The sequence below is a fragment of the Mauremys reevesii genome, linkage group 10 (genome assembly GCF_016161935.1).
Source record: "Mauremys reevesii isolate NIE-2019 linkage group 10, ASM1616193v1, whole genome shotgun sequence".
NCBI classification, from domain to species: domain Eukaryota; kingdom Metazoa; phylum Chordata; order Testudines; family Geoemydidae; genus Mauremys; species Mauremys reevesii.
Genome location: NC_052632.1, coordinates 47,977,619 through 47,999,403, shown reverse-complemented (window position 1 = coordinate 47,999,403; position 21,785 = coordinate 47,977,619). Strand labels below are relative to the sequence as shown.

The following is a 21,785-nucleotide window of genomic DNA, read 5'->3' as shown; positions in this document are numbered from 1 at the left end:
ATAATGTGTAGGGGTCACAAAGAGGCTACTTGTAGGATCACAGCTATAGTAAACACATTAGAAAAGACAGAAGAGTTTGTAATAGTCAAAGCAACGAGTTCTAAACTCATGGCTATTATAAAATCCTCCATGCAGAAGTTGTCAGAGTTTACAATTGAAATGAACTATCACTGAGTCATGGCTATTATAAAATTTAAAGGAGAAGCAAAAGTTTATAAAGATCATGAACTGAACATTTCAAGCTTCACAGTTGTTACAAATGCTCAGCATAGAAGCCAAGCTTTATGAAAGATGTGAACTAGTTATTTCTTGGTTGACAGATAGTACACACAGAAAAGAAGCATTATGGCTTGCCCTTCCTCAGTGTTACTGATGGGGGAAGGCATCTTTAAAATCTCCTAACTGAGGCTGTGAGGGGATGCACTGAATTCCATGGTAGCCTACTCAGATTTCTTCTGTGACGTGCCCCACTTTCTGGGGTGTATTGACTATCTCATAGAGTCCAAGAGTCTGAGTCTGGGGTTACACAAGAAGAACAACCCTGGGCAGAATCAAGCCGAATGAAGGTTATAATGACCATTCACCGGAGGAGAAGACAACAGTTTAAAGAGTGGTATTCTACATGGAAAGCAGGGGTGGCTCTAGCTTTTTTGCCACCCCAAGCATGGCAGGCAGGCTGCCTTCGGTGGCTTGCCTGCAGGAGGTCCCCGGTACCGCGGATTTGGCGGCTTGCCTATGGGATGTCTGCCGGTCCCACAGCTTCAGTGTATCCACCGCCGAATTGCCCCCAAATCCGCGGGACTGGCGGAAGTCCCACAAGCAAGCTGCCGAAGGCTACCTGACTGCCGCCTTCGCAGGGACCAGCAGGACGCCCCCTGCGGCTTGCCGCCCCAGGCACGCACTTGGAGCGCTGGTGCCTGGAGCCGCCACTGACGGAAAGCTATTACAAACTCCACAGAGAAGCAACAGAGTTTATAAAGGAGGTTTGCTACTATTTTTGCTTTAGTTATTAGTGAAGAGAGAATCATTATATTTCTAGAAGAATCCTAAAAATCAGGCTACATCATACAATGGAACTATTAGGGGCACAAACAATTGTTTGAGCAGGGGGTTGGACTAGATGACCTCCTGAGGTCCCTTCCAACCCTGACATTCTATGATTCTATGAATTGTATCATAATATGAAATATGGAAAGGTACTGAACTATTGTCACAGCATAGATTTTAAGTCATTGCATTGGCATATTTCATGAAATCATGACAGTTATTTCCTCTTTTATTCTATGATCTCCCTTCATCATCTTACTGGGGTTCCATCGTGAACCACATTTAACCTTCCTTTTAATATACAAACCATTGGTTTTATTTCTATACTTCTTTGTACAGTTTATTATATTGGCTGGATTGGCATTCCTAAACTCAGAGCTATTATAAACTGTGTGAAGAAAACAAGAGCTTGTAATGTCTGCAAAACAGCTATTTTTGTGTTCAAGGCTACTACAAACTCCCCAGCTGTCAAGAGCATATAATAATCATGAACCAATTATTCCTGGGCTCACAGTTACTACAAATTCTGCAGGAAGCTGATGGAGTTAGTCACGGTTGCAAACTCGCTATGTCTGGACTCCTGGATATAATCATTTCTGTGGTGAAGCCAGGGCCGTCCTTACCCATACACAAACTACGCAGCTGCGTAGGGCACCAGGAAATTTGGGGCACCAAACTGCCCCAAATTTCCTGGTGCCCTACACAGCTGCGTGCTGCTCCAGCGGCCAGCCTGATCCCCCAGCCGGCCGAGCCGGCCAGGAAAGCTGCCCCCGCCCCTGCTCTGCCGCCGCCCTGCCTCTTCCCACCCCTGCTCCACCTCAGCTCCGCCCCCACTCCACCCCTTCTCCAAAGTCTCCATTCCTGCTCTGCCCCAGCCCTGCCCCCACTCCACCCCTTCCCCTGAACTACGTCCTGGGGGACTGCAGCCCAGGTCGGGCGCACCCCACACTCAGCTGGCAGCGGGAAGTGGAGCGAACCAGCCCCAGCTTGCTCCACTCTGCTGGCTCCCAGCTGCGCCATCGGTGAGGGCTGGGGGGCAGTTCCTCCCTGTCCCCCAAATCCCAAGGCTGGGAGCCAGGGGAGCAGAGCGGAGCGGGCTGGGGCCGGGTCACTCCAATTCCCGCCACCCTGTGAGTGCGGGGTCGGGCCCGCCCTGCAATCACTGGGCGGCAGGAAGTGGAGCGACCTGGCCCCAACCTGCTCCGCTCCGCCGGCTCGTACTGGGGGGGGGTGGTTTTCCCCCTGCCTCCCAAGCCTCTCCTGCCCCTGCATGGAGGCCTGGGGCCAGCCCCCCCATGGGGGGGCTGCATAGGGCACCAACATGTCTAGGGACAGCCCTGGGTGAAGCCAAAAGAACTTACAATAGACATATAAAACTATGAGCCTAGTAACCGCAAATATAAATGTCATGAATGACAGAGTTCATTAAGACAAAGTTGTGGTGTTTCGATCCTCATGGGTTTTGTGTTTGTCCTTTGTGTTTGTCACAGGGGTTGGTGACTTTCCGTGACCTCTGTGACTTCTGCAGCAGCCACTGTGGCTGATCCCAGGGCTGTGCAAGCAGCTGGCTCCATAGCCAGCTGCTCAGGTGGCCCCAGGGACAGCCACACCAGCCACTGCAACCAGCCGCTCAGGTAGCCCTGCAGCCAGTCACACCAGCCGCTTCTGGAGCAGCCCTGGGGCCAGCCGCACCGGCCACTGCTCAGGCAGCCCTATGCAGCTGGCCCCGGGACTGCTGGAGCAGCGGCAGGTGCGGCTGGCCCCAGGGACTACCTGAGCAGTGGTCCTGGGAGCAGCCAGAAGAGCGGTGGGTGGGCAGCCCCTGGCAGCGGTCCCGGGATGGCCAGAGCAGCCACTGCTCAGCTGCCCCTGGCAGCTGGTGCCCCTGCACCCCCCCCAGTAGACACCCCCCCCCCAATTTAATCAGGGGTATTTATAGTATAAGTCATGAACAGATCACGGGCCATTAATTTTTGTTTACTGTCTGTGACCTGTCCATGACTATTGTAAAATATGCCCGTGACTAAATCATAGCCTTACAAATACCAGGGATGTGCAATAGGAGTTTACAAAATATAGCAATCTGGTATTTCTCAGATTGTGGTTAGTACACATCCCAAGGACAAGCCAGCAGAATTTATTACATGTGAACTAAATATCCTCTGGGTTCAGTGGTATAGTTAGACAAGTAAAAGGATTTTAATAATAATGGTTGTGAATTGGTTGTTTCTAGATTCAGTTATTACAAACTCATCACACAAGCTAAAGGCCGTTATAATATTATAAAAGGCTATTTCTCAGAAAGCCATAGCCTACACTTATGATATAGGTATGACACTTTCAACATTCATCAAGTTTTACTGACGTTTGTAAAGTCTAGCAGGTGTCTGGTGATGGTTTTAGTGTGTCCCAAAGCACTTCTTGACACTTCATGTTCACTGTGGGGAGACTGCTTAGTGCTCCCACTAATAAGGAACTGCACTTTCAAAATTAGCACTGAGTCTTACCATAAAATTTACTCTATGACTGGTCCTTACTTTCAGAAGTAAGTTCCTCTGCTTTCAGAAATGGATTAATCAGGAAAACCAAAACTATGTGTGTTTAGGGCCATATTCTTCTAACCTCCTACTGAACTGGCTCATTTCAATGGTACTCCAAGATGTAAGGTTCTCCAGCGTGAGTAAAGGTGGCAGTGTATAGCTATTAACATCTAACACTAACATGTCAGCAATCAATTGTATATTACTTAATGTACAGGAAGTTAAAGGTGACCTACATGGGAAAAATTGGGTTCATGCATTTTTATAACTCAAAAGAAGACCTAAATGGCTTTATTTTTTTTTAAAAAAAGCTTATTTTTTATTTGTCTTACAAATACCAAAAATATTAAGTCTTGTCTTCCATATTTTGCTGGAAGTCTTCTTGGAGGATCAGGGAACTGGCTGGAAGCTTTCTTAGACTATGACTGAAGTTGTAGGGTGCTGAATCTCTAGCAAAGATGTAAGGCATTTGAGTTAAATAGATGTTAATAAATAATCAAACAAAAACAAATTTTTAAATATTCTGACTAAAATCCCCTTTCCTTCTCAATTGCTTGGCTTTCACTTCCTTAATACTTGTGCTATTAGTTCTCCAATCATTCATGGATTCTTCCAGGAAAAACAAGATAGACGAGATCATAGGTGATGACTCCATGGGTGTTCCAGGGCTGGAGCACCCATGGAAAAAAATTAGTGGGTGCTTTGCACCCACCACCAGCCAGCTCCTCCACCTCCCCCCGCAGCATCTCCCAGCCACCAGCAGCCCCACTGATCAACTCCTCCCCCTCCCTCCCAGTGCCTTCTGCCCACAGCGATCAGCTGTTCTGCGGCATGCAGGAGGCACTGGGGGGAGGGGAAGGAGGAGAGACTGGTCATGCTAAGGGTAGAGGGCGGAACTGGGCGGGAAGAAGTGGGTGTGACAGGTTTGGTCACACAGACCCCCTTGGGACTCTCACCTGATATGATGGAATTACCTCTGAGCCCATTTTCCCTGCCAGCTTGGGACTCCAGAACCCTGCCTTGTTGAGCCAGACATGCTAGCCTACTGCAACACACACTCAGGTCTGCTCCATGCCTCCACAGCTGCAGACTTTAACCAAAAACTGCTCAGCAGGTCTCCTATCTCCAGCACACAGACACCCAGTTCCCAATAGGATCCAAACCCCAAATAAATTAGTTTTACTCAGTGTAAAGCTTATACAGGGTAAACTCAAATTGTCCACCCTCTATAAGACTGATAAAGAGATATGCATAGTTGTTTGCTCCCCCAGGTATTAATCACTTACTTGGGTTAATTAATAAACAAAAGTGATTTTATTAAGTATAAAAAGTAGAATTTAAGTGGTTTCAAGTAATAAAAGGCAGAACAAAGTAAGTTACCAAACAAAATAAAACAAAACATGCAAGTCTAAGCCTAATACATTAATACATTATTTACAGGTAAAATCTCACCCTCAGATATGTTCCAATAAACTTCTTTCACAGACTAGACTCCTTCCTAGTCTGGACCCAATCCTTTCCCCGGTACAGTTCTTGTTAGTTCCAGCTCAGGTGGTAACGAGGGGATTTCTCATGACTGGCAGTCCCTTTGTTCTGTTCCACCCGCTTTTATAGCTTTGGTACAAGGCGGGAATCTTTTGTCTTTCTGGGTCCCCACCCCTCCTTCTAAATGTAAAAGTACCAGATTTAAGATGGATTTCATTACCAGGTGACATTGTCCCATGTCCTGTGAGACCCCAACCTTCATTCTTCCTGGGCTGACACCCAGGAAGGTTTACAAGTAAACAGACCATTTACAACCAATTGTTCTAGTCAATGGGAGCCATCAAGCTTCCAAACCACCATTAATGGCCCACACTTTGCATAATTACAATAGGACCTCAGAGTTATATTTCATATTTCTAGCTTCAGATACAAGAATGATACATGCGTACAAATAGGATGAACGCACTCAGTAGATTATAAGCTTTGTAATGATACCTTACAAGAGACCTTGTAGCAGGGTGGTCCCCCACTCCTGCCCAGAAGGGCTTAAAACAGCCCTGGCAGAGGGCTGGGGCAGGGGAAAAGCTAGGCTGATTGGGGAAGTAAGCACAGCTGGGAGCCACACCCCAAACAGACCACAGCTAGCCCCTATAAAAAGGCTTTGAGCCAGGAGCACAGACAGACTCCCTCTAGCTTCTGAGAGGGAGGGACCTGGCTGTAGGGACTTGAGCAGAGTACCTGAGTAGAGCAGGGCTGGGGAAAGGCAGAGTAGCTGGGAAGCCCCAGCCTGGAAAGCCCCAGGTTGTGGCCTAGCAGAAGGCCAAGGGGTACTGGGGGTTGCAGAGGACAGCCCAGGGGTAGGCAAAGGCAGCAGGTCCAAACCCAACCTTCCCAGTGATGAGTAGGCTGATACTGTAGTCTGCCCCAGGGTGTGGGGGCTAGACAATGACTGGAAGAAGCCTACGACTGAGGTGAGGTAGGGATAGGGGATGGGGAGACCCTGAGACTGCGGGGGTATTGCCAGGGGGCAGCACCCTAAACACAAGGGTCCTGGGAGGGACAGAGGAGCCAAGCGGCAGTGGGACTTTGCAGAGGGCACTTTGGAAGCTAGAAAAGAGCTAATTCCCTGGATGGCCAGCAGGAGGTGCCACAGGGGTGAGTCCTGCATCTTTACAGACCTTTTGCATAAAGCATATTCCAGTTACATCATATTCACACTTACAAGCATATTTCCATAAAACATATGGAGTGCAATGTCACAGTGGGGAAGAGGCAGGGTGAGGGTGGAGGGGGGGGTGGGAAGAGGCAGAGTGGGATAGGGGTTTGGGGGAAGGGGTGGAGTGTGGGTGGGACCTGGGGCAGAGTGGGGGTTGGGCACCCCCAGGGCAAGGAGGAAGCTGGCACCTGTGGACAAGATCTACCTTTCTAATAAAAACAAACTAGTAGGAAAAAAAACTCACACAACCCAAAAAACTACCCCATTTGTGGGTTAAACTCTTTTGTGTCTTCTCTATTTTGTATTAATAAACAAAGAGAGGCACAAACTCACTTTTTCACTGTGCAGGTTACCTTTGTCTTTTGACAGGTTTATTCCCTTTTTGGGCATTCATTTAAGGGTTTCACTATATTTCTTAATAGATTTTGGTATGCACCTGTTTTTTTAAACACAACTTATGCCTTTCACAGAGGTTCATGTTTGAATGGACTCCACTAAGTACTGTTAGCTCTCAACAAATTTCCTAGTTTCATTCCATAGTAATATAGAGTGTTGGCACCAAACATCACAGATACTTGTCAGAACCCAAAAAATAAATGGTGAGACCTGGGAACAAGCCACTGCAAAATCATGGAAGTTTGTTACCAGAAAAGCCTGGAAAAATATAACAGGGTGTAACAATAGCTGAGAATTAACCCTTCCGTGACATTTTCATCATGTAGGAAATCTCAGATCCTAGTATCTCATGCACCCACACTGTCTATCCATAGTCAACTATGTCACCTTTAACAATTCTGGTGAAGATTTGCATTTATTGCCAGTATAAACATTTTCCTTTCCAAAGTGTGGCCATTTACATGGCAAGCCCTTCCTACTTCAGAGTAGCAGTGGCATATTAGGCAAGGGATGTTGTGTTGGCACAATGACATTTATAAAGCCCACCGTTAGCTAGAAAGGAAGGAAAAAGATGAAAACAGGACATCCATCATGTTAACAGGAAAAGAAGAAGAAAAACACCATCAACCTGACTAAAGGTAGTAAACTTCGCAATGAATACAGTCTATTCAGTAACCAGCTAGGAAATGTGTTCATTTCTATTAAGTACCTATCCTGACCTCCAAATATTTATTTCCATGATTAATTCTATATTTGTGCTGTGTGTTGTAATATGTAAATATTACAATACTGCACAGTATAACTGTATATATATATCAATGACTGGATACAACATGTGTACAGGGTATTACAAGAAAACTGCAACAACCCCACAAATAACTGCCCTTTTACCCTCAACTGACTCCCTGCTCAAACATCCAGAAAAAGAGGAGTTTTGCAATGTGCCTGGTAAATTAACAAACCTGGACTCTGAAAGACCAGGACATGGAGCAAATTTTAGTAGTTGAGAATCTCTCCCATAATACCCTACCTGTAGCTCCCACTTAAACAAGGAAGATGCAGGCTTTAGCTCATCAGCTGGTCTCAAATGCAACATTATTATACTGGGAGAAAGACAATGAGTTCAAAGCAGTAGGTTTGCCTGTTATTTGTATTACAGATAAACAGAACAAAAAGATGGTCCCTGCCCCAAAGAGTTTGTGCTTACTATTATGGATAAAGCAACCAGAAGGACAAATGTTTATTCTTTTTTGGAAGGCTATCCCTGAAAACAAGGCTATCTGCTTTATACAAGGGCTGTCTGCACTGAACAGATGATGACAGATTTCTGTGTAACTGAAAGGCAACCTGTTCTTAGATACTCTGATCTACATTCATGATTAGGCTAAGAGTTTGTTATAAATTGGGATAAAATTAGCAGATATGCAGCTCCTGAAGCATGTTTTCAGGGTCTGGCAACTCTGCCATGGCTTCTCGGTGGGGTATTGCTTTTCAACCCCCAAGATTTTATTTTAAGATGATGCTCTTACTCAGTCTTTGTGTGTCCCCAACAGTGCAGTTTGACATGATGCGGGCCTGTAACCTAATCGCTACCGTCGCCTTGACTGCTGGTCAGCTCATTTTCGTCTTGGGCCTACTGGAACTACCTGTTATTTCACAGGATGTCCAGTGGTGGGAGGAAGCCATAGCTGCTGTGTTCCAACTTGCCAGTAAGTACCTCTTTTTGCACATGGAGACCGACCTGGTAAATTCTATCTAGATCAGGACAGGCAGAGTATTCTGCTTTACAAATTCTTTAGAATAAACAGAACAGCAAAAGGGTTTGAATTCCAAAGTAGATTTCTTCAGATGTTTTCTATCCCTCAATAGCTCTCTCTTAATATTAGCCCATTGATTTACGAGCTTCTGCAGAACACGAACAGGAGATTATTTCTGGAATAGATCTGAATAAGTCCTCAGTCAACCAAGAAAACAAGCCACTGTGTAGCTCTCATTAGTAAAGGCGGCAAAACACAAGGAAACACAGTGGAAGCCAAACTTCAAGATTTAATAGGACTAAAAATACCAGAGGGACTACAGAGAAGAGTAAAGATGGGACAGAATGAATTTTTGCAGTCATACTGCAGTATGATTATATGCCTTTACTTGACTGAATTTTAGTCCAGGGAGATCTGCCAGATTGCAATGAGAGGGAATAACTAGTAAATAAAACTACAAACTGCAGAATGAAACACTATGGAAACACTGACAGTTATAAATGAAATTCCCACAGTAATTCTCATGGATAATAACTGTATACAGAATCCAGTGGGGAAAGGAGGAAATGGTTTCATCTCTACTCCACAGTGAAACCACTGGCATCAAATCATAAACATTTTACATGAATCCCTTCCTTTACTACACAAGCCAGTCAAGACATCCATGCAAAGAACAGTCATTGAATAGGAGTTCCATACACAGAGGGCTTGCAGGATTGGGTCCAAAATGTATAATTAAATGGAAAAAAACATGGTGATGTAATATTAATGAATGTTAAGGTCAGAGCCCAATTCTTTACTTCAGTTTAAATCTAACAGCAATAATAATTCAGCTGCCTTTGCAGTGCCACTGGTGAAGGATAGCTGAGACACCCCTTCAAGCCTACTGGGATTCAAAGGCCCAATAAAGAGAAGGGACTGTATGATACACAAAGAGACATATTAGTTTAAGCTGTAATACACTCAGTTTCTGAGTCCAGTGGGACCCCATGCACTGGTGCAACACTGCCAGGATCCAAAACTGCAGCCTTAGCAGAGCAAGATCTGCACACAGCCTCTTCTTGTGAGATCAGCAGCACAACACACTGCTTTTACCTTTGGATGCCTTTTGTCCAGTTCTTTCTTCCCTTTGGTGTGAGGTCTGCCTTTCTCTCCCTCTCTCCCCTCCTCTACAAAGCTCAGCATGCCTGTTTGCCACAGACAGGAAATGCATTCTGGCTCTGTTTAGATTTGTTGTTTCATTGACAAACAGTCCACTGGACAACCATGTGCCTTTCTTCTATCAAGGCTGCTAATTTTAGACTGGGCTTTTTTTTTTCTCTCTTTCCTGTGCTGGAGTCTGTTTTAAATACAGTCAGAGAGAGACTGAAGGGCGCCAGGATATCCCGACACAGGAGAAGGAAATGCCTGCTATTACCTGTTATGCAAGCTGAACCTTGAAATCCCCAGTGCTGGGAGGGGAAAAGGGAGGAAAGCCAGAGTCAGAATGATTAACAAAACGCTAATAAGAACAGTGAAAGAAAAAACAAATGAACTCCTGGACTCAACTGTCTATACTCAAAGGTGTGAAGAGAGGGAATCTGGCAGCTAGTGACACTGTTACAAAGAAAGACCATCAGCTGTTTGAATCAGAAGGCTCCTGTTTGCAGAGGTGATGCAATGAGTCTCATAGGAAGATGGAAAGGGGAGCAAGGTCAGCTGTCAAATATACTGCTCTCCACTAGATGAACCTTCATTGTTAGCTGGATGTTTTCTCTCAGTCTTGCAATGAGTTACAGGAGACCTATTTAAAATCGTATTCGCTTCATGAAGATTTATGTTTAAAATAATTTTCTCCAGGCCATACAATTGATATATTCTCGCAAGAACATGTTTAGATAAAGAAGGAGAGAGATGTAAACTTCCACTACCCCATCCAAGGATCAGCTTTCTACCGGTAGCTCACTCTCTTTCTCAAGGATGATGAGGGAAGGAAGTCAGTCTGACTATCCATGTTAATCTCGCTCCTGGGATGAGGCATTAGGAGTGTGGTATCTGAGGAGGTCGTTTCCTCCTTTGTACCCCTGGCACCTAATGTGTTCCTTCCACTGTCAAGAAACTCAAGTTGACCACAAAAATCTCATCTGCCAAGTCTCCTGGATTAATCCCAGAGTACACAATGTTAAACATCATGACCAACGTGTTATTTCTATTTTTTTATACCAATGTACACATTCATAGTGTGAATGGGACCAAAAGTTCAGCTGATTGGACAAAATACACTGCTAGATCTAGGACATCAGGAGTGTTTTGTTTGTTTTCTGATGGGAGAAGGGATCTTTTTCCCTGGGAAACTACAGGCAATAGTTTGTAGCCAATCCTATGTTCCAGAGTGAGAACCTCCCAGAAGGTTTCAGTATAGTCCATAAAGAAGGGCAGACACATAAGAAGAGAACAGTGGATATGAAACATGTATTTATAAGAACTTTCTACACAAAACATAGTCATATGCGGACTGTAGAGTTTCATTCACACTGTGGAATTCTGCCCCTTCATTTCTAATATGACATTTGTCTTGGTTCAGCATGACATTTTGATTAAAAAACTAGAAAGATTTAAAATTAGCATGGTGCACATTAAATGGTTTAAAAGCTAGTTAGCTAACTGATCGGTCTCAAAATATAATTATAAATGGGGAATCATCATTGAATGGGTGTGTAACTAGTGGGATCCTGCAGGGATCTGTTCTTGGCCTTTATGCGATTTAATCTTTCTATTAATGACCTGGAAGAAAACAAAATCATCACTGATAAAGTTTGCAGATGACACAAAAATTTGGGGAGTGGTAAATAATGAAGGTATCAGTGACTTGTCCTTGTGTGATCTGTATCACTTGCTAAGCTGGGCTCAAGCAAACAATGTGTGTTTTAACACAGCTAAATGTAAATGTATACAAAAATGTAGGCCATACCTACACAATGGGGGCTCTACCCTGGGAAGCAATGATCTGAAAAAGATTTGGGAATTGTGGTGGATAATCAGCTGAACATGAGCTCTCAGTGCGGCGCTGTGGCCAAAATGGCCAATACGATCCTTGGATGCATAAACAGAGGAATCTCAAGGAGTAGAGAGATTATTTTACCTCTGCATTTGGCCCTGGTGCTGGAATACTGCTGCAACACTCTGTCCAGTTCTGGGGCCCACAATTCAAGAAGAATGTTGATAAACTGGAGAGGGTTCAGACACAAGCCACAAGATGGATTAAAAGATCTTTCACAATCTTTCCTCCTGCAGTGCACCAGCAAGGGCTCCACAGACCACTAGTGATCACTGGCAGATTTATGACTTTTATTCATTTTTTTTAACAATAGTCTTCAATCTGTTGGTGATCACCAGTGTTGGTTGTTTTCACTCTGAATACCATCCTAGCAACATAGCATGTGCACTATTTTATGGTTTCCTATTATTATTGTGATCTGAGGAGTCATTTTTATTACAGAAAACTGAGTTTCAAATATTGTCATACTCTATAGGCCCCCAATCACAACTTCTGCCTTGACAACACAACCATCTCTGATCAACATGCACCTCACCAGCACTCATGACGGATCCCAGCCCTGTTTCTTTTTTATTTCTGCCACCTGCATGAGCATTTGACAGTCATTCAAAAGGATGACCCTCTGACAGAAAATAAAGCCCTAGGAAGCAGGGAGGAAGGAAAGGAGAGAGGAAGCAGTACTCCAGTGGCTGTACTAGGATTCACACAGCTCCAAAACTCCACAGCCTCATTACCTCCCAGTTCACAGGAAAGAAAGCTGTTTGCTTTGGAAAAGTTATGTGGTGAAAATGGAACTAGTTTTGTGTATGGAATTTTGTGTCAACCCTCAGAAATTTCTCTCTAGAAGTTTTTTCCAAGAAACTGTTACAGCTGCAACATGCTGAATATAAGGGTGGATTAAAAAAAAAAAGCTTACAGAGTAACAATCCTAATGGGAATTCCTTCAAGTACTAAAATGATAGGTGGCAAAGGGGAATCTACAGAAGATTAACCTACTAGGAACACAAGAACTGCTATATTAGATCAAACCCAAGGTCTGTCTAGCCAAGCATCCTTTCTCTCGCAGTTACTAGTATCTGCTGCTTCAGAGGATGGTGCAAGAACCCCACAATTGGAATGTGTGGGATAATTTGCTCCCCACATTAGGTTTAATTCTGGTCTCCAAGTATATGCCTACACTGCATTGTAAACCCAGATTTGTGGGACACATGCTTGTGGAGTCATGTTTCCATGCATCCACACTGCATTGTAAACTTGAGTTTACAATTCCTGGAGCCGGGGCGCACAACTATGCTAAAGTGTCCATACTGATTCACATCTGCGGCTTGAGCTGCATCCACACCACAAAGTGATAGGGCTTGGACCCCAGTCACAGCAGGACTTAGGCTCAGACCCACCCTCCTGGGTGTGTCCACAGGCCCAGGTCTTGAGGGCTTATTGACCTGACTCCGAAAGCTTTGTACATGGACAGTAGCGCAGGGTTGGGCTTAAATCTGAGGCACAGCCTGGGTTTACAATGCAGCATAGACATACCCCAATAGTAAGATTGGCTTAAACTGTAAACATGAGGTTTAATTTTTTTTCTTATTAAATTATGATCACTCTGGATATTCTTGAGATCCATATAAATGTCCAGCCCCTACACTGAAGACAATAAGAAGCCTTCTCTCTCTGCTTGGCTTGCCATTTATAGCCAAACACCTTATTACACCTTTCCTTTGAATTTCAAGCCTTGAATTCTAACTGTCTACACCTTGTGTCTTTTGGCTGACACCCCTTTAGTGGTAACTGATGGAGACACCCCTGCAGATATACTGTTCACTCTAGTCCCACAATACAGAGTAGGGACGATTGTGCATTGGCAGGGAGATAGAATGGATGAACTAATGGGATTCTCCATTTCTAACTTCTATACCATTAATCTACATGCATCTTAATGCAGTACAGAACAACAAAACAGTCATCATCGAACAAAGATGAAGATATCAATCATGCAACTAACTGGTCACTTCTTGTCCTTCCACTCATCTCCATGCCTTCATCTGTGTCATGCCTTACTCCTGGAACTCTTCCATGACTGATGCACCATGCCCATCCAAGTACTTATATGGCTCTAATCAGCCTAATATCTGCTTCCATTCTCACTTCCTTCAAGTCCATCCTTAAAGCAGACTTCTATCAAGATGCCTATAAACCCAATACTTCGGAGGACTAGGGAACAGAATTAAATGAAACACTGTATATAATTTTTTTAAATCCCAACAAAAAAAAGATGGAACGTAACTTATGCTCAATGCCCTTGTTCCTTCACACTTTTCATTACATCTCTGCCCCAATAAACCTGTCAGGTGTTTTACTGAAACAGTTCTGATCCTCTGTTTATCAGTATGAAAGAAATATCTATTTAAAAAAATGCAAAGATACTACAGTCATTTTAAAGTAGTGGGAATAGTTTTAGTTCCAATTCATTCATTCATTCATGCCCGTCACCCCAGTCGGGGTATGGGCCGCCAACCACAGATCTCCAGAGTCCTCTATCCTGGGCCATTTGCTCTAACTGGTTCCAGGTATAGCCCATTTTTGTGCAATCAGCCTGAAGGTCGCGTCGCCAGGTGTTTCTTGGACGGCCTCTTTTCCGCTTGCCTTGGAGGTTCCACTGCAATGCCTGATTAAATCTGATTAAAAGAGCATTTTCAATAATCCTGATACTGGGTCAGACTTTGTTCTCACACTGGTTTTGCATCAACATATTCCACTGATGACAAGGCTGTTAACTGCAAGCTACACACCACTATAACGGAAGGCAGAATCCCAGCCCCCACTTTTTCTAGAATTCCTTCTAAAGGAAGCTATGAGCGAAACAAAAAATATTCAACAATATTCATCAAAAAAGGTCAATAGACTAGAATATTGCCAAAGGTTTAGTGCTGCTAATAAATACCTTAGTGAAGGCAAAAGCTATTATTAATCAAAGCAGGAGACACTGATACTATGACAATGTTCTATTCCAGTTACTTTATTATACCAAATGATGCATCAAATATGCCTTTCAGTTAAACAAATGGGTGCACTTTACTTCAGCATTAAGGTGCACCAGTATTTTGCCCAGCAGGAAAGCACACAGTATGCATATAACCAGGTAGTCCTCTCGGTCCCATCCTAGAACACCCCTCATGAAATGATTACAGACTAGCCTTTCCCACAGATATGATGCTCTAGTAGAGGCCCAGCAGAATGCAAAGCTGTCCTTCCCCAGCAAAAAAGCCTACCTTCCCGCAAGGGTGAATACCTTCCCCAAGGGCCAGGCTGCTACAAGGTGAGCGTGATGAATTTAGCACTGTGATTTAGTGAATAGACATACCAGATGTTTCAGCCAAATCTTGGCTGGCACACATTCTCATTGGTGTAATAACAAGCAAACAAGAGATATGGAGTGTGCAGGATCAAACTGCTCCAATAAACTATGTGGCTCTTTGCTTCAAGAAATATCTAATCTTTGGAATAGATTGGAATTCACTGCAGTACAAAGAAGTCTTGACTTCTGTACCATGACAATGAAGCCTTCTAGCATGAGCCACAGTGTCTCTCACAGAGTATGATCTTGCTTCACACTTCTGCTGCTGAACTCCCACATTTGTAAGCCTAACATCAGTTTCTGGCTACCTTGGCCACTATTTCTGTTGACTGAGGATGCTGTAAACCCATCCTGTCAAATACTTACCATAAAATTTTGATTTTAAAGCTCTCTCAAATTACTCACCCTAGACTAATTCACAGAGGTTAGAAACAGTGAACTGTAAGATCTCTCTCAAATTAATATTCCTTGTTCTTCCTTCTGCATCACACTTTTCTCTGCTCTTAAATGTCAGTTCCTGTCTAGCCTCTGGTAGACTGTACTGACCAGACAGTTTTTACTCTTCAATAGCTCCTATGACTCACTTATGCTTTCTGCCAAGTAAGAATCATTTTCTGAGCTCCCCATCTCCAGACTCCCTCCCATTCAGAACCTGGCATGAAACTGCAATAAGAGACAAGGCTGTGATGTGATTGGCTGCTGGTCTGAACCAGGGTTCAGGCAAAGGGCCTGTGAAGGGAAACAGTCCTGCTAACCAAAATAGTTTTATTTTAAGCGCTGTGAGGAAGCCTTAGTCTTTTTTCCTGATGAATAATCACTCCACAAAATGGAACAGAGGTGCTCACAAAGACTGCTGGTCTAGCCGAGAGTTGCATACCTATTTAGTATCGTAACTTGTGATCTCAAAGATAGAAAGAAAAAAAAAAGACAGGTAATATAATAACATAAATTTGGGTTTGGAAGTAAGTTTAGATAGTGGGAAATATGCTTAAGGCATTTCTTTACCTTTCTGAGGTTCCATAAAGCAATGTAAACAGACTATTGCCACTTTCCTGTGTGTAACTGATCAAGGCACAGGATGAAGTGTGTGTCTGGGGAATGCAGCACTCACAAATGCCAGTAAACCTGTAGGTTTTTTCCCCAGCAGGTTTGTACCAATGGATCTCATTTTAGGTCAGGAAACTGCAAGTGCTAATCACACAGTATTTCCACACATTAGACATAATAGTACCATTGATACCCGTAAATCTACACTGGCATACTGAAGAAGCCACTATACACAATGCAATGATTGGAAGTTATGCAGCTGCTATACTCAGACTAGAATTATTTATTGTGATATGTTTTATCTAAAGTTACAGTAGAGTTGCTGCCCATATAAGCAATGATCTAAAACCTAGTGAAGTTAATGGAAAGACTACTACTGACTTCAATGGTCCTTGTATCAAGCCCATCATCACCAACTCTGTGCATTATCTATTCAAGGAAAAACTAATTAAGACCAGACAGACAACTCAGTGATTCACTTATTACAAGGCACCAGAACAGCAAGGGAGATAGATGCCAGGATAATTCTGATACTTCCAGGGCACTCATTGTCTTGTGTAGCCCTGATCTGTAATCAGCATTTCAAAATCTATCACACATTCGCTGGGTGAAACTGTTGGTTGGCTTATGAACCTTAACTTGTACAGTATGTCGCCTTGTGACATATTAGCAAAACAGGCAACTCATAATCTATGCATCCTTTGCAAGAAAGGGAAAAAGCTTGCAAGATAGATCTTCTTCTTCTTTCGTATGACTGGTGTAGAGCAGCAACTACAATTTCACCTGAAATTGATCAAGCCAAATGGCTACATCAGGAGTAGAGGAATTTATTGCAATAACGCCTCCTTCATAGTTATAAATTGGGCGAGACAGATGATTCACCATGGTGCACTACTTCCTATTGCAGATGCAAGCATATTTAGAGGAGCTTAGCACAATACAGTTAACTGTGTTTTCTTCTTGATTCACTTTGGAGTAGTGTTTTCAGTCCTACAATGAAGTATTTAAATAGCTGAGAAATAGCTACTGCTACAATGTGTGTAGTACTGTAAACATGCAAGGTTCTACCACAGTTTTAGAAGCCAAAGCCATGTGAGGAGGAGAGAGAATGTAAGAACATAAGAATGGCCATATTGGGTCAGACCAAAGGTCCATCTAGCCTAGTATCCTGTCTTCCGACAGTGGCCAATGCCAGATGCTTCAGAGAGAATGAACAGAACAGGTAATCATCAAATGATCCATCCCCTGTTGCCCATTCCCAGCTTCTGGCAAACAGAGGCTAGGGACACCATCCCTGCCCATCTTGGCTAATAGCCGTTAATGGACATATCCTCCATGAGTTTATCTAGTTCTTTTTTTAATCCTGCTATAGCCTTGGCCTTTTTTTAATCCTGCTATAGCCTTGGCCTTCACAACATCCTTCGGCAAAGAGTTCCACAGGTTGACTATGCGTTGTGTGAAGAAATACTTCCTTTTGTTTGTTTTAAACCTGCTGCCTATTAAAGAGAGCGCATTACAGCAGCGGGCGGGGTATTGCATGACTGGCAGTTCCTGGAAGCATCCAGGGTTACTAAGGGAATCATATGGTGGAACCTTTGAGGAGCCGCATCTAGCATATTGGTGTCAGCACCAATCATCTGCTGGATTGGTTAGACCACGGCCCTGCCTTCTCATGCCCAAGAGCATCTAGGCAAGCATAAGCACCAGGTTCTGGTTAGCCCTGTGCAGGCATGAAAGGAAGGGAAAGGGCTTCCTGAACCAATGTGCCCCCACCCATAGAATCTGGCCTTAAGTATTACAAACATATATAATGGTACTTTTAATTTACTTATAAAGGCACACTATCAAGTAGTTTAGGCCCAATGTTCTTCCTACTTAAAAGGGACACCAACAAACTGAATTCTAGTCTAGCTTACAAACATCAGTTAAAATAATTTCAGGTCTGTAGAAGAGCGAAGTGTCACCATTATTTATGTGTATTACAGTAGCAGGCCCCAACTGAGATGAGAACCCAATTAAGCTAGAACTGTACAAACTCATACTAAGAGACAGTCCCTCCCACCAAAGAGCTTACAGTTTTAATAGACATGACAAACAAAAGGTGGGAAAAAGAAAGAATTATCATCTCCATTTTACAGACAGGTAAATCAATCTCTAAGAGGTCAGTTTAAAAAAAATGAGGCATGCGTTCCACAAATAATAATGGACCTGACTTTCCTTCCTCGCACCAGTATATGTCAGGAGTAACATCACTGAATTCAGAGGAAAATGGGGCTTGTGGTTAAAGCATTAGACTGGGACTAAAGCAATGTGGTTTTAATTTCTGGCTGCCACAACTTTCCTTTGTGCCATTATTATTAACAAAAAATGCCTTTAAATAAAGCCTTAAAGGCAAAGGTAACAATGACCTAACAAACACCAAAGTCAGCAGAGAATCAAAAGCAATCTAAAAGGGTATTACAAAAAGGGGAGATTAAAGCTATTAAGTATCTATTTTTAAAAAATCTGTATTGTAAACCTAGTTGATTACAATTTTAGGGTTCCATGTGGCATTCTGTGCACACCAAACAATTCCCATCAACTTCAGTGGGAGTTTTGAGTGCACAAAGAATACTGGCTGGGGTCTTTGCAAGGTTTTCTTCATAGATCAACTTAGAGGTGAAACAGTTATTCTGATGAAGTCAGCATTCTGAGTGTGCTGATCACTATGCAAAAAGTCCACTGCAGGCTGGGTCTCAAAATCTTTAGGGGAATAAAGCCATCAAGTGATTGTCATTTTGTACCCCAATGAGAGAGAAGACTGGAAATTAAAATAAAGACATAGCTTGAATGATCTTAAAAGACAGTTACTCACCTTTGTAACTGTTGTTCTTCGAGATGTGTTGCTCATATCCATTCCAATTAGGTGTGTGCGCGCCACGTGCACGTTCGTCGGAAGATTTTTACCCTAGCAACACTCGGTGGGTCGGCTAGGCGCCCCCTGGAGTGGCGCCGCTATGGCACCAGATATATACCCCTGCCAACCCATCCGCCCCTCAGTTCCTTCTTGCCGGCTACTCCAACAGTGGGGAAGGAGGGCAGGTTTGGAATGGATATGAGCAACACATCTCGAAGAACAACAGTTACAAAGGTGAGTAACCGTCTTTTCTTCTTCGAGTGCTTGCTCATATCGATTCCAATTAGGTGATTCCCAAGCCTTACCTAGGCGGTGCGGTCGGAGTGAGATGTTGCAGAATGCAAAACTGCTGAGCCAAAGGCTGCATCATCTCTGGACTGTTGGACCAGTGCATAATGTGAGGCAAAGGTGTGGACCGAGGACCAGGTAGCTGCGCGACATATCTCCTGGATTGGAACGTGAGCCAGGAAGGCAGCAGAAGAAGCCTGAGCCCTGGTGGAATGTGCAGTGAGGTGGCTCGATGGAACATGGGCCAAGTCACAGCAGGTGCGGATGCACGACGTCACCCAAGATGAAATCCTCTGGGAGGAGACAGGTAGGCCGTTCGTTCGGTCTGCCACTGAGACGATGAGTTGGGGCGTTTTACGAAAGGGCTTTGTCCGCTCGATATAAAATGCGAGCGCCCTACGGACGACTAGGGAGTGCAATTGTTGCTCCTTTCGCGATGAGTGTGGCTTCGGAAAGAAGACCGGAAGGAAGATATCCTGGTTGATATGAAAGGCCGACACCACCTTAGGGAGGAAGGCCGGATGTGGTAGCAACTGCACCTTGTCCTTGTGAAACACAGTATATGGTGGGTCCACCGTGAGAGCCCGAAGCTCGGAGACTCGTCTGGCTGATGTAATGGCTACGAGGAAAACTGTCTTCCACGACAGGTATAGCAGCGGGCAGTTTGCCAGTGGCTCAAATGGGGCAGTCATAAGTCTGGTTAGAACCAGGTTGAGGTCCCAGGTTTGGGTGGGGCGGCAAACTTGGGGATATAAGCGCTCCAAGCCCTTGAGGAACCTAGAAATCATAGGGTGCGAGAATACGGAGCGGCCACTCTCCCCTGGGTGGAAGGTAGAGATGGCTGCCAAGTGTACCCTCAATGATGACACTGCCAGGCCCTGCTGTTTGAGAGACCAGAGGTAGTCCAAGATGGAATGGATCTGGACCTCGGTGGGAATAACATTGTGCGTTTTGCACCAGCAGGAGAAACGCTTCCACTTGGCCAGATATGTTAACCGAGTGGAAGGTTTCCTACTACCCAGGGGTACCTGTTGTACCAAGGCAGAGCAACGTAACTCGGATCGGTTTAGCCACGCAGCAGCCATGCTGTGAGGTGCAGGAATTGCAGGTCTGGGTGGTGAAGTCTGCCATGATCCTGCGTTATGAGGTCTGGGCAAAGAGGCAGGGGAATCGGGTTGGCTATCGACAGGTCTAGCAACATGGTGTACCAGTGATGCCTGGGCCACGCTGGAGCGATCATGATCAGGTGCGCTCTGTCCCTGCGGAGTTTTAGCAGGACCCTGTGAACCAGCGGGAACAGAAGAAAAGCGTAGAGCAGATGGCTCGTCCACGGCATCAGAAAAGCATCCAAGATCAAGCCCGGGGAGAGGCCTTGGAATGAGCAGAACGTCTGGCAATTCCTGTCCTCGCGAGAAGCGAAGAGGTCTATGCGGGGAAAGCCCCACCTCTGGAAAACGGAATGGATAACGTCCGGACGAATCGACCACTCGTGAGACAGGAAGGATCTGCTGAGGCGATCCGCCAGAGTGTTCCGGACCCCTGGGAGAAAGGACGCTACCAGGTCTATCGATTGGGCTATGCAGAAGTCCCAGAGCTGGATAGCTTCCTAGCAAAGAGGGGAGGACCGTGCTCCTCCCTGCTTGTTTATGTAATACATGGCCGTTGTGTTGTCTGTGAACACTGAGACACAACGGCCTTGTAGGTGCTGCTGAAACGCCTGGCACGCAAGGCGGACTGCTCTCAGCTCTTGGACATTGATGTGCAAGGCCAGCTCTTGAGCTGACCAAAGGCCCCGAGTGTGAAACTGACCAAGGTGAGCACCCCAGCTGAGAGATGAGGCGTCCATCATCAGGGTCACCAAGGGGTGAGGTGAATGGAACGGCATCTCTGCACACACCAGGGAGGGTGTCGACCACCAGTCGAGGGAGCCTAGGATGCTCGGGGGGATTGTGACGATCATGTCTATGCTGTCTCTGCTCGGGTGGTACACCAAGGTGAGCCACGATTGGAGTGGACAGAGGCGAAGCCTGGCATGTTTGGTTACGAACGTGCAGGCAGCCATGTGACCCAGGAGACCTAGGCAAGTGCGAGCCAAAGTTGTCGGGAAGTTCCATAGACCTTGTATAATTGTTACCATCGCCTGAAACCGAGGCTGAGGTAAGCAGGCTCTGGCGAGATTGGAGTCCAGGATGGCCCCAATGAATTCTATTCTCTGTGTGGGAATCAGAGTGGATTTCTCTATATTAATCATCAGGCCTAGACGCAGGAATAGGTCCTTGACGATGCCCACATGACAGATAACTTGGGCCTCAGAGGTCCCTCGAATGAGTCAATCGTCTAGATATGGAAAAACGTGTATCCGACGGCGGCGGAGGGAGGCGGCGACTACAGCCATGCACTTTGTGAATACTCTTGGGGCTGCAGAGAGGCCAAACAGAAGGACCGTAAACTGGAAATGTTGATGGTTGGCCACCAACCGGAGGTACCATCTGTGTGGAGGATAAATGGCGACGTGAAAATACGCGTCCTTCATATCGAGGGTGGCATACCAGTCTCCGGGATCCAAGGATGGGATGATGGTCCCCAGGGATACCATGTGGAACTTCAGCTTTATCATGAACTTGTTGAGTTCCCGCAGGTCTAGGATAGGTCTGAGACCTCCCTTCACCTTGGGGATTAGGAAATAGCGGGAGTAGAACCCCTTGCCCCTTTCATCCTTTG

At 44.9% G+C, this 21,785-nt stretch overlaps 2 protein-coding genes across 8 annotated transcripts in view; one reads left to right on the top strand and one right to left on the bottom strand.

Moving 5' to 3' along the window:
* Positions 1–21,785, bottom strand: part of IFT140 (intraflagellar transport 140) — a 261,963-nt gene that overhangs the window by 51,216 nt on the left and 188,962 nt on the right. The gene's annotated exons all lie outside the window — the stretch shown is intronic.
* TMEM204 (transmembrane protein 204) overlaps positions 1–21,785 on the top strand; it is a 47,744-nt gene that overhangs the window by 13,828 nt on the left and 12,131 nt on the right. Inside the window, exon 2 of the mRNA XM_039490908.1 lies at positions 8,238–8,393. Coding sequence (XP_039346842.1) covers positions 8,238–8,393 — 156 coding nt within the window. The remainder of the gene's footprint in view (positions 1–8,237; positions 8,394–21,785) is intronic.